Source organism: Melanerpes formicivorus, unplaced genomic scaffold (assembly GCF_026170545.1).
Source record: "Melanerpes formicivorus ecotype bairdi unplaced genomic scaffold, bMelFor1.0.p_v2 SCAF_23, whole genome shotgun sequence".
NCBI lineage: Eukaryota > Metazoa > Chordata > Aves > Piciformes > Picidae > Melanerpes > Melanerpes formicivorus.
In genome coordinates this window covers 452,627-465,791 of record NW_027142375.1, presented here as the reverse complement: position 1 = coordinate 465,791, position 13,165 = coordinate 452,627, and the positions used below count along the sequence as shown (strand labels likewise).

The 13,165-nt window shown below is 42.3% G+C and overlaps 1 protein-coding gene across 4 annotated transcripts in view; it reads left to right on the top strand.

Moving 5' to 3' along the window:
- Window positions 1–13,165, top strand: part of RARB (retinoic acid receptor beta) — a 340,719-nt gene that overhangs the window by 253,940 nt on the left and 73,614 nt on the right. For all 4 annotated transcript variants that reach the window (XM_068152274.1, XM_068152273.1, XM_068152275.1 and 1 more), the window contains one exon: window positions 12,545–12,693. In XM_068152274.1, the coding sequence (XP_068008375.1) occupies window positions 12,545–12,693 (149 nt within the window). The remainder of the gene's footprint in view (window positions 1–12,544; window positions 12,694–13,165) is intronic.

Below are 13,165 nucleotides of genomic sequence, written 5' to 3'. Positions count from 1 at the left end.
CAGAGCTGGTTTATTCCTTTATTCCCACGTACTTACACCTGTGTGTCATATTTGATGACCATAGGGTAGCCGTTTCACAGTCATTACAGTGTGTTTGCCAGAGGTCTTCTGGCACTTCTTACAAAAGCAGTTTCACTTTTTCAAAACATAAGCTTTGCCCTAAGTTTCTTGGGACATCAGGTGTCAGGATTTGAAGTAGCATGTCTGGCTTTTTGAAAAGAAAACATTTCCTTTTTGCCATATTCTGTACAAAGTCCAGCTGACGTTTACACTGTTCATAAGGCTGGGGAGAGTGCAGTCATCTGTGATCAGCTTAGCTGGGAAAGAAACCTCCAGGTTACTATTTAAGGAGGGCATTGAATAAGGAAGCCCAGGTGACTAGGAAGTACTGCCAGCCTGTACATATTTGCTTACAGTGTAGAGTGTGTTTTTTCACTTTTCCAAGTGAGAAGGGTACTGGCAGATGACACATAGGTAACATTATAAGTGTTCCTCACTCCAAGGGTTTAATAGGAAAATTCCACTGAGTGTAGAGAACAGGATATTGGAAAATGTGCTCTCCAGTCATGGTACTCATCTCTAGTCTCTTGTGAGTGTCTTACGTTATTGATCTTTGGGTTTCTAGGCTGAAAGTAGAAGTATGCTCTGAGCCACAGTTGCGGAGTTGCTCCCACTTGGCTCTAGGAGCTGCTTTGCCCATCCTCCACTGCAGCTACTGTGAAAAGGACAGAGAGGTGTTTGCCAGGTAGGTTAACCACACTGGTAGAAAGTACAAAATTAAACAAAAAAACCCCAAACACAACCAAAGGAAAAGAAGAAAGCATAAAGTACTAAGTAATCTCAATGGCAAGGAGGGGAAATCTGGTGGTGTCTTAATTTTTCATGGTATTTGGGTTACCATTGTTTGTCTGGCAGTTACTCAGTACTGAAATTCTGCTCAGGCAAGCATAATGTATCCTTCAAAACTTAGTTCTCAAATGCTCCGTGAACTTGAATTTCTTACATTAGCATCAGAAAAGCTGAGATGAGCTGCTCTTAGTAATGCACTGTCCTGGTCTGGCAAGTCGTGGATATGAAGGAGGACAGAGTTTGTCCCTCCTTTGGTCTCAGTTGTTGCAAATGTATGTGTGCTGGAGGATATTAGAAAAGTTGCATTTGGGTCTGATTGGCCTTCTCATTGCAGATAAGCTGAAGTGATGAAAGCCATTTTTTCCTGTTACTATGTGGTGTCTAAATGGAAATGATGTATGGTTTTAATTATGCCCCCACAGTTGTAGCAGTGCATCAATATGGGTGCAATTAGGCTTGTGGGGAATTAAGCTATGTGGATGTAGAGCATCTATATATGAGCAGAGGTATCCCAGAGGTTCACTGCCATAATGTTAGGGCCATGGAAGATGTGTACTGGGATATCTGCTCAGTTTAAGAAGCTGTCTTTGCTTCTCCCAGCCCATGCCCTGCCCTGTCTGCCACAGGGCCTGAGAGCTCCATTTCACAGCCCCAAGGCTCGCCAGCTCCAGCAAAGGGCCCTGTTTGCCAGTGGGGTGGCTGGGAAGCTGCACACATGCTCTTCCGCCTGCTCTGCTGAGGGTTGGTGGCCCTGAGAAAGGGCCTGGGGGTTGCCTGCCTGGCATCTGCTGGTTCAGCAGATTTTGTCCCAGCTCCATTGTGGAATGAACTCTTACTCAATAAAGAATTGTACCTCTGGGTGGCATAATGCCAAAAAATGGTCTGCAGCAAGGGGCCGATGGTGGGATCCAAAGCAACGAGATATAAACTTCACATTGGTCTGTTGCTTTGTGAAAAAGGCAAGAGACAGGGGACTGTCAAGGAAAATAAGGAGTTAGACCTTCTTTTCTAAGGAAAGCAAATATTAGAATTAGTAGAGCAATAAAAGGCTTCTAAAGTGAAAGCTGGAAACAATACATTTTTAATAAAATGGGCAGTTACTCTAATTGCTGAATCCCCACTGTTCAATTTCTTTTAGTGCCCTTATTCATTACATTCAGCATACTTATACTTATTATTTACAGATGTATGCTTTTCAACTTGTTTATAGAAACCATGATTTGCAGAAAGCTGGGGATGGTATAGTACTAATTTGAAAGTGTTTATTGCTGCCTATAATATGCAATTTAAAAAGCAATTAAAAATAGCAGTGGAACTCAACGTTCAAATCAGCCCAAATCTGCCCATGAAAAGTGAATTATTAGTACTGCACACCACCTTAAAGGTTGTAGGCCATTTGGAATGGATTGATAGCATACTCATTAATGAAGCATTTACTAGCTGTTCTTAAAGATTTTAAGCTCAGCAGTCTAGTTTCTAGGTATTATTCTAATGTAACCCATTTAAACATGTGATGAAGTTCATAACTGCCTTTGTAGATGAATGTAAAAATGAGGGTGTATAAATCAATTAGTGTGGCTGTAATACAAATTGATTGGGATGATAAGCACATTAACTACTACTGTACTTACTAGAAATAGTTTCTGATCGCCGAGATGGCTCTTGTGGAGTCACTCTTTTAAAGATTTAGAAACACCTAAAGATCAAAATGTTCTGAATTAATGGTCCTGAAGACTGAGAAGTAAACTGAAGTGTGACATATTGCATAGCAAGTCAGTTTTACTGCATTTCCAAATGGAGGGCAGTTTTATTTGGTACATGTGGTACTGAACAGCTCTGTAGTACTATTGTGTGATTAAAGATATGAAAGCATTCATTTTCTTGCTGGATTCAAGCCACGGCAAAAAAGTCATGATGAATGGTGTCAGAAGAACTTGTTGAATATAAAGAAAATAAATGTATTTGGCAGACATAGCAATACCAGCTTGGATCCGAGGTGAGCTTTGAAGAATAATGCTTTAGATTATTCTGTTTGGATGCTTGGAAACATTTGAAGACAAAAGAAAAGTGCTCCAAGCACTATAAAATTGTCAATACCTGTAAATAGAGACTTTATGCCTTAGTAAAATATCTGGAGGTGTGTAGAGATCATAGTAACTATTTAATTTCTCTTGCAATTTGTATTTATTATTGAAGATACGGGGTCTGAGTTTTCTCCCATTTATGTTTACAACTCAAGAGTTTCTTGGAATCAGTGAGGTGACAATGCTGTAAAACATATCTGAAGGAAAAATCAGAGCCCTTTGGAATTGTTTTGTCCCTCACAACATACCTTTGTTCTTTTCTATCTTGCAGGGAACGCAGGTCAAATTTGTGATTCCACAGTGGGATCAATAGGCTCAGAAGTAGGGCTCCATTCCAGAAAAAAAAAATAATAAAGAGGCCAGAGTTTTCATCCTCTCTACATTTTTGTTGCTTCTGACCTTGAGAATTCACTGGTAAAGCAAACAGGACTTGAATTGTAGGAAAAGTTCATTTTCAAAGGAAAACCTCATGCAGAAACCACAGTATCACAGTATAACTAAGGTTGGAAGAGACCTCGAGGATCATCGAGTCCAACCTGTCACCACAGACCTCATGACTAGACCATGGCACCAAGTGCCACGTCCAATCCCCTCTTGATCACCCCCAGGGATGGGGACTCCACCACCTCCCTGGGCAGCACATTCCAATGACAAATGATTCTCTCAGTGAAGAACTTCCTCCTCACCTCAAGTCTAAACCTCCCCTGGCGCAGCTTGAGACTGTGTCCCCTTGTTCTAGTGCTGGTTGCCTGGGAGAAGAGACCAACCCCTTCCCAGCTACAACCACCCTTCAGGTAGTTGTAGAGGGCAATGAGGTCTCCCCTGAGCCTCCTCTTCTCCAGGCTAAACAATCCCAGCTCCCTCAGCCTCTCCTCACAGGGCTGTGTTCAAGGCCTCTCCCCAGCCTTGTTGCCCTTCTCTGGACACATTCAAGTGTCTCAATGTCCTTCTTAAACTGAGGGGCCCAGAACTGGACACAGGACTCAAGGTGCAGCCTAACCAATGCAGAGTCCAGGGGCACAATGACTTCCCTGCTCCTGCTGGCCACACTATTCCTAATGCAGGCCAGGATGCCCTTGGCCCTCTTGGCCACCTGGGCACACTGCTGGCTCATATTCAGGTGGCTGTCGATCAGCACCCCCAGGTCCCTCTCTGTTTGGCAGCTCCCAGCCACTCCGACCCCAGCCTATAGCTCTGCATGGGATTGCCATAGCCAAAGTGCAGCACTCGGCACTTGGACTTGTTGAATGCCATCCTGTTGGCCTCTGCCCATCTGTCCAGTCGGTCGAGGTCCCTCTGCAGAGCCTTTCTACCCTCTAACTGACCAACATCTGCCCCTAACTTGGTGTCATCTGCAAACTTGCTGATGACTGACTCGACCCCCTCATCCAGATCATCAGTGAGGATGTTAAAGAGGACAGGGCCCAGCACTGCTCCCTGGGGGACACCGCTGGTGACTGGCCGCCAGCTGGATGTGGCACCACACAGATGATAGCACAGCTAGATATACTTTGGAAAGAAGATCCTATGTCTCAGGTTTCCAATGATGCAGAGTTTTCACTTGAGAGACTGATGCAGTTTTGTATGGTAACAGCCAGACAGAAAATCACTGACCTGAAAAAACTACAGAGCTAGCATCTTTTGGATGTTTTCCCTCAGTTTTCCATACGATTTATTGTTTTCATTTAACATATTTTCTCTTTCACTTTGAAGGTAGGCTGCTAACACAAAGTGATGAGCTGCTGCTCTGTAAACTCCTCTGCGCCTGCTGAACCCTCCAGCTATCCTGTATGCACACTTCCTTTCACCCTTGCTCCCTCATGGTGTCTGCCTAGCCATTTATTTGATGCAAGATGCTCCTGTTCTCAGTTACTAGTGCATCATTAAGCCTTGCTGTCCTAAGAGTAGCACAGGAATAACCAGGTGCAGTTCTTGTCCTTGATATAATTAATGTTGACAAGTTTTCTGCCTTTCACATTTGCTCAGGTGTAAATGCATCTTTCTGGCTACATGGACACATAAACCCCTATGTAGAACTGCTTTGCTGATCTAACTGTGAACGCTCTCCAAACCAACCAACCAGAACCACCACCACCACCAAAAAAAACACAAAAAAAACCCCCAAACCAACCAAAAAATAAACCCAAACAAAACCCAGAGGAAAAAAAAAAACAACAAATGAAACCAAAGACAAGAAACCCCCCAAACCAAACCCCCACAACAACCATGAGAAACCTGCCAATAAACCAACCAAGCAAACATGCAAAACCCACCCACAAAACAGCCTGAAAACAGGGGTTTGTATTGTAAAGGTGATGCGAACACAAATCTCCCATATTGGCTGTGTATGCCAACCTGGGCTTTAGTGGACCTGGTGCTTTGAAACTAGGCATTGCAAAACAGGGTAAACCTTACTCTTGTGTGGAAACACCCTCCTGAGCAAGCCTACATAATATGAATGCCCTCTCACAGAGCAGCTGGAGCTTCCTCATTGTCCTTTATTGTGATCTGTGGTAAACATGTGAAGCTGCCAGAAGTCCTGGATTTGATGGAAAAAGCACTAGAGATGGTTGCAGTGATGGCTCCCCCTGAACACCTGTGGGACACAAAAGATTTCTGCAGCTTCAGTAAAAGGTTTCAGGATATTTTCATTCATAAGTACATGGTGGGGGCATACTGGTGATTTCCAGGTCATATGTGGTGGTCTGTGAGCCTGATGTTGGCTTGGATGGTGTAGCCAAGAGTAGAGTGTTTAATGGCACTTTCTTGTGCTGCTTTTTGCCTGTATTGGACACAATACCACGTGCACAGGGCTGCTGAGTTGCCTTCGAGAGAGGATTCAGGACTTCTCTCAAGGCAGGTCTGCTGCCTGCTGGGACAATCCTGTGTAACTGTATATAAAACATGGTGGTCTTATAGAACATTGATTCTTAGCTGGCCTTGGAGATCAGAAAATTAAGAAAAGCTTTTCATCATCTTTCCTAAGTTCTCTGCCAACAGCAGTGGTGGCTTTTGGGGACAGAAGACACCCAGCCTTGGCCTGACTTGTAGTCAGCAAATGAGTAGGGTGCACATGCCAACTTGGGGATGCTTCATAGCCCCCACATTAGAGACATCAATTCCAAACCTAGCTGAGCTCTCTGCTGTGTCATGGATATTGTCTCACTTGGGGCAAGGCATGTAAGCCTACATTGCTGGAGTTACAGCTGGGTTGCTGGTTGCTGTTGAAAATGCCAGTTGGATACCGCTTGCATTTTCCCATGAATTTAAGACCCATCAGTGCTTCTGTTTCCTATCTGTAAAGTAAGAAGAATAGCTCTTCCCTTATCTCACTCAGGTGTTACAAAGCCAAAAATATGAATACTTGCAGGTTATTCACGTACTGATTTGGCAGGAGCCATGCTTGTAGATCAGATAGGTAGAAAAGAGCAGGATCTTCATTGCTGCTAAGTATGGCAGGACCAGAAGTGTTGCAGGCTGTGCTGTGTAGCAGGGACAGCAGTGCCCAGGGAAGATGCACTGGCAGGTGGGGCCCCTGGAAAATGGTGCTGTAAAGTCAGGTAACTGAATTTACATGCTTACCAAATTAATTAAGAGGCCAGATTGTGGCATAACAGAGAAGTATGATACAAAAGAAAACCATACCAAAACAAAAAACACCCTAGCCTTCACTGGGCAACCTAGAGAGGATTTTTCTGGGAATATCTGTGCTTCAAATGAAGAAGTTAGCTGCTAAGAAACAGAAACTGTATTACAAGAGTAGAACAGAAAGATGAATTCTTTTTCTTTTAGAAAAAACAGAAAGATAATGAAAAGATAGCTACTATTGCCTTCTGATTTACTGCAAACAAATCTGGATGCCTCTGCTACACTGGTAGTAGGATGCTGAACTTTATTTCCTGGTCCTAATCACTTGATATGAATAAAAGTGGATACTGATCTTGGCCATACAGCAGGAGTTGTGTGGCCAAGATCAGTATCCACTGACTCTGCTGACTTACAGTACATGACTCTGCAGGTTAATGTTACAGATAGGCAATTGAAACCTGGCAATTCGTTGATGAAAGGCATGAAGGAATATGAGGCAGCTCTCTCTCTCAAGTTCTTAACCGGTAGAGATGAAGCAGACAAGTGCAAACACGTCTCTCTGCAGTTCTATTTGGCAGACTCTTAGACTCATCCATTGAAGTCAGTCTGTGTTTTAACACTGAAATGCTAAATTAGCCCAAATGAAAGTGCTCCAGTGACCTGCTTTGCAAGGTTCTCATCAAGGTTATGGAAGCCTTTCAAGGTTCATTCTTTCAGATACTTTTGACTTGGTATTACTATTACTTGTGTTGCAGTAGCACTTGGAAGTCCTGCAGTGCTGGTAACGGTACAGCATATTCTGAGACCCTGCCCCAAATAGTGTACTGCCTAAATGTATGAGATGCAAAAGGATGGTAGTGGGGGGAAAAGACTGTGCTGGTGATATGTTTGCTTGCACTGGAGCAATGACCAAACTTGTACTTGGAACTTCATCAGGGATATCAGAGCAGAGATATCCCTGATGCTTCTTGTACTCATAGGACGGAGAGCAGAGTTCAGAAGGACCCCTCTTCCCCCAGATGTGACAGGACAGAAGCCAGCTATCCATACCACTCTTTTGTTGACAAGAATCAGAACATCAAAAGCACTTTGGTTTTAGAGATTTTTGCCAACTTAGCTGTGCCTATCAAGGCTTGCACCTTGTCTAAGATAGCTACTGGCGGCAGCAGCCTGTGCCCCAGGCATGGCTCTTCAAATGACCTGGTCTGAGACACCTTTGAGGTGACCTTGTGTGCGGTTTGTCCATTAGAAAGACCTTGCAGCTCAGGCTTCTGAGTTCCATACCCTCTATTCTTAGCTAGTTTTGTTATTTTAATCACACTGAAGGAATACTGAGCAGCACATAGTGAAAACCCATGGAAACTTAACTTCTAAAATAACAGACAAATATAATTTTGGATTGAGCACCCTCAAATATAAACCATATCATGAAGTTTCATCTTCTGATGTCTCTTGAAAGTGGAATGCCCTTTTTCAGACCAAAAGCCAACCTGAAGACTTAGAGAATCTTCTGTCTTTCAACCCAAATGCCTTTTTTTTTTTTTTTAAGCCTAGACAATCTTGTAGAGATGAACGATGACTTGATTAAAATTAATGCTGGAAAAATATAATCAAGAATTAAAACAATAATACATTTAATGTCATCATGGGTCTGAGACAGATGTGTGCAACTAGCAAGGCACAAGTGATAAAATAGAAACCCTCAAATATGGCAAACATAGTCTCCTGGGTACTTCTGAAAATCCTGATAGTAATATCTCAATCTGGAGTTCCTGTGACAGCCACTGTTTTAATCCAGGTGTGGTGTGTTCACTTGGAATAAAATTCTTCTACTTCGTTCTGTGTCTTCCTGCCCTCAGCCCACTCCACCTCCATGCTGCCAACCGTTGGGAAAAACAGCAACCTGGCACCGAGAGTGCTCATACCTGAAGTGGTAGCATGGTTTTGCCTTGTGTTCTTCCCTTTGCAAGGGTGAAAATGGGAGTCTTTCCACAAGGGAAGACTTTGTTTCCCTCTCTCTGTTGTCTGTGATCTCCACCTGTTGTCTATATGGTAAAGATATCTGTTTCTTCTAACCCAGCAACAGTAGGCAGCCAGAGTCATGTGTGACCGGGTCAAACACACACTGGCTGGAGGGTCATGGCCAGGTTACTAAGTCAAGGCTGGCAAGTCTCCATGATAATGTTTTCTTTCTCTCTCACTCTTATGTTTTTTTCCTTCTGTCTGTCTTCCAAACAACAGTTAAAAACCCCCAAAACTCATAACAATGCAAACTATTTAAGCATGACACATCCAAAGAAGTTTTTTATTAAAAATAAAGTACGATTGGATGGAGGGGGTTGAGCCAGTGATATTTTGGGTTTAATTTTATAGTATGGTTTTATGTGGCACATGAAAGAGGGAAATTTGTATTGAAACAATTGAGAGCCACTTTTCCAGTTCCTGGCTCTTTCCTGCAAGATGATTAAAAGCAGACTTTTTTTTTTCCAGACGAGACATAAAAATTAAACCTTCTACAGTATATAGTTATTTTTTCAAATGTTTGGAGGCTTATAAATAACTTCTACAATCAAATGCACACATACAAACAGCAGAGAATCTGGTTCTAATTACTTGTACTTTAGTTGAACTTTGGCGTTTCCTTTGACTTTCTGCCTAATGTATGTGAGCTGTGTGCCTTGCACTCCTGCAGTGAATTCACACACACGCAAAAAAAAAGAAGGGCAAAAAAATCCGGAGTCTTGTTGGTGCCAACAAAAATGAGGGTTAACAGAATGTTTTGACCAAATGCAACACTTCGCTATTCACCCTAATTAGCTGAAATTGCTGCTTCCCACCAGGGACTCTGAGCTCAGTATTCAAAATTCCCCCGAGGCTATCCAGGAAATGCCATTTGCTTTACAACTTCGTATTATTTTAAGCCTCAACTGTCCAAGACTTGCATTAACATTGGAGCACAATGATCTAAGTTTCTCGCAGAACGCGAGGCGTTTCAGAGTGCCTGCCTGCTCCTCCTTGGTCACAAAGGGAAATACCTCCCCTGTCTGTCAGCGTGGTTTGGCGGGCAGTAAATTAGCTATCAGAAAGCACACTGTGCTTTGAAAGATCTTATCTGCTGCGTTATCTAACCTTTAGAAATATTTCAGACATCTTAGGAATTGTGGAGTGACCGATTGTTTGAGAGCCTCTGTGTGCCTAAGCCGCATTCAGGTGTTGGGTGAAGGCATTGAGGCAGTTTTCTCAGATGAGTAGGGGCCATAAAGTGTCACATCCCACAGAACAAGACTGCAGGTTGTGGAAAGAAGTTGCCTTTTTCTTGGTTTGGTTTTTTTGTTTGTGTGAATTTTTTTGGTTGGTTGGGTTTTGTTTGGTTGGTTGCTGCTTGGTTTTTTGCTTTTCTTTGAATCTTTCCTGAAATGGTCAGATCTCTTTAGAAATGCCTCTTCTGGAAATCCTACCTAATGCCAGCTGTCTGTCCTGCCCATCCTTTGTCTTTCCCACCCTGCCTGTGCAGACAGGCATACAAGACAGCAGGTTCTGTTGGCATGCTTACACCGTGGAGCATGAATTGCTACAGATACTTGAACCAGATTCCTGCACTTCCATGCTGGCAGTATATACATTTTCAGAGTTCAAAAGGCTAAATCCAAGGAAGAACAGTAAGAAGAATACAGAGTAAGAGTCCAATGTATAACTTGAATCCAAGTCTTCTCTAGAAAGCTGTACACCTTGCCTGTGATCAAAAGGGAATCTTCCCAGCCCGGATTTGCTTACAAAACAAAGCAAAACTCAAACTCTATGGATGGCTGTTCAGCCGGTGCAGCTATTGCACTGAGCAGATGAAGCTCTGTTAGTGGCAGTACATATGGGTGTTTTAGAGAGGGTCTCTCTGGTTTACAGTGGCTCTTTCCTTCTAATATACTGTTCCCAATTGTCCAGAAAAAAATTCACTAGCGACAGCTTCAGCTTTTCAGTTGCTGACTCTGTTGTATATTGATGAACTGAGCTGGTTGCTTAATCTCTTCTGGGTCTTGCGAGTATCTGGTGCTTGGCCAATGCCTGACAGACCGCTGTTGTACATATGGTTTGTGGTCTGAACTATTGGATGCTGGTGCTTGTTTAGGATGAATCCATGAAAGAAGCTGAAGTATGTTGGTATTATTCCTCAAAGACTGCTTCCCCAAACTGAAATCAGAAAAGGATTGCAGGAGTGCAGTTGTTTTATTGAATGACACAACCTTGTTTTCCAGTGGGGAGCCTAAAAACTGCCTTTTAGACGGACTGGGAGAGCTGAATGAGCTAATACAAAACACATTGTCTGTGGTATTAGAGTTTTAAAGCTAAAACGTGATCATTCCGTAGGCTGATTGGAAGCCACCATAATTCATGTAGGAGCAAGAAATATGACAGAGAATGTTTCAGGCATCTCATGGGCATTTGATATATCTAATTTTAATTTACAATTACTAATAGATTATTGATTCAAGCAAGATGGCTGTGAAGAGATCAATAGCAGAGCACTTTCTCTCTTAAGTACCAAAACTCATTCTCATCTGTGTTTTTGTTCAGAAAAAAACCCACTTCTTTAACATTTTCTTGGTGCAGTAGGAACTAGTAGATTTGTGGTTTGCCAAGATTCAGTGTATTTAGTGCCTAAAAAGAGAAGCGTAGTCCTGGTCAGTCTCTTAACATCACAATTAATGCAGCTGTATTGTTTTACTTCCCCCACACACACACCTCCTTATTGTTAGACACATAAATAAATTGTTCCTATTGGAAAGATATTTTTTTGCTTAAAATCAGAGCGTTTAACACTTCACTCTAATATTTTTCTTCTCAAGAAATGCCTGTCCTTAGCATTGATAGTAGCTGAGCCCGAGTAAAAATGGCAGAAAGAGGCCCTTCTCCTACAAGTAGTCAGAAGCTGCGTCCTGCTCCATGATGCCCTCTGTGAATTCTGCAGAGCATGAGTTGACAATGAATCCTGAGCTTAACAGAAATGTGTCCTCACTGTAATCTGAAAAATACCCTCTACAGTAAATCTTGTTGAAGATTTTCTCTTTGAGGAGTATTTTTCAGGGCCTGATGTTAGTGCACCTGAGATTTAGCTCTGCTGATAGTACCTAGTATTCCTGGATAGACCTGAGTTCACAGATCCTGCCATTTCTGTGTGTCAGTTGAAAAGTTAGAGAGATTTATTTGCGGAGCAGCAGACGGCTAGGTGAAGCATGAAAACATATTGCACATCTGTAATGAATGTGAGGAATGATGGCAGCATATCACAGAGAACTAAAGCAGATGTTTTGGAAGGATATAGTTCTCATGTCTTACCTTGCACTGTAGAGCTTTCACATCCTTTCCCTGAAAGGGATAACTGGCTTCTCAACAGGTTCAGAACAAATGCTCATCTGGAAATATTAAGGCAATAAAGGGATCTGGAGTTACCATGTGTAATTAGCTCTTGGTCAGAGAGGGTTCTTGAGTTTAGTCATCCTGAGGTAGTTGAGGAAGTATTTAGTACTGGGTTGTGCTATTTTTACACATACAAGTGAAGACAACTTGTTCAGGTAATTTTCACTTCAGGTTTCGTAGTTAGCAGTTTGTCTCTTTAGCTATGTCATGATGCAGGATCCTGTCCTGCTGTGCAGAGTGGCACACTGAAGTGGTGCTTTTTGCAAGAAAATGCAGGAGATACAGGAGTTAGCAGAACATGAGCCCCATGTTGCCTTGTTGTGGAGTTTGGTAAGAGTCAAGCCCTATATATTTTGTGGTGTTGAGTAGCTGGATCATTGAAAATTATCAGGTACTCTGAAATACACTTTTGAGGCTGCATCATGTAGTCCTGTCCTTAATCATCTTTAGTTCCTCTTAGATTTTACTACTAGGAAAGACAAATGTTTATTAGATGAGGATTGTTTGTTAGAGAATTTGATAGTTATGATATGGTAAATAAAAAATTAAATTTAAAAAAAGTTAAAATTCATTCATGAATGATTCAATTAAATTTCTGTTTTCTTTTGTAGCAGTTGAAACTCAGAGCACCAGTTCTGAGGAACTTGTTCCGAGCCCTCCTTCACCGCTTCCACCCCCTCGTGTTTACAAGCCCTGTTTTGTCTGTCAAGACAAGTCATCTGGATATCACTATGGTGTCAGTGCTTGTGAGGGATGCAAGGTGAGTGTCAGTGTCTCCCTTTCCTCCAACAGGAATGCTTTTCATTTAGATGGGGGCAGACAATACAGTTTGGTGTGACTTGACTGGGTCTAAGGATGCATTTGTTGTATTAATTCATACCCTTGTTGTATGAATTAATTCTCGTTTATGAGCAAAGCTAAGTAAATTACCATTATGCCTGGAATTATTTCCCTTTGTAAATTCTGCCAAGGTATGTCTTCCAGGGACTTCTGTAAGTATTGATTACCATGAGAATGTGATCATAGATGCAGGCATAATCAATTAATAGAGTAGAAACACTTTGATACTCTTCACTGTCTGTCTCTAGGTAGGTCAGGCATGCCCTGAGGCCTCAAGGCAGCCGATGGCTACTCTCAGCCTTTCTGTGTGCTGCTACATCTGCACATCTGCTGGGTGGATTTTGGGAACCTGGAGACTTTTGGTGTAGTTCTCTATCTAAATAATCTCAAAT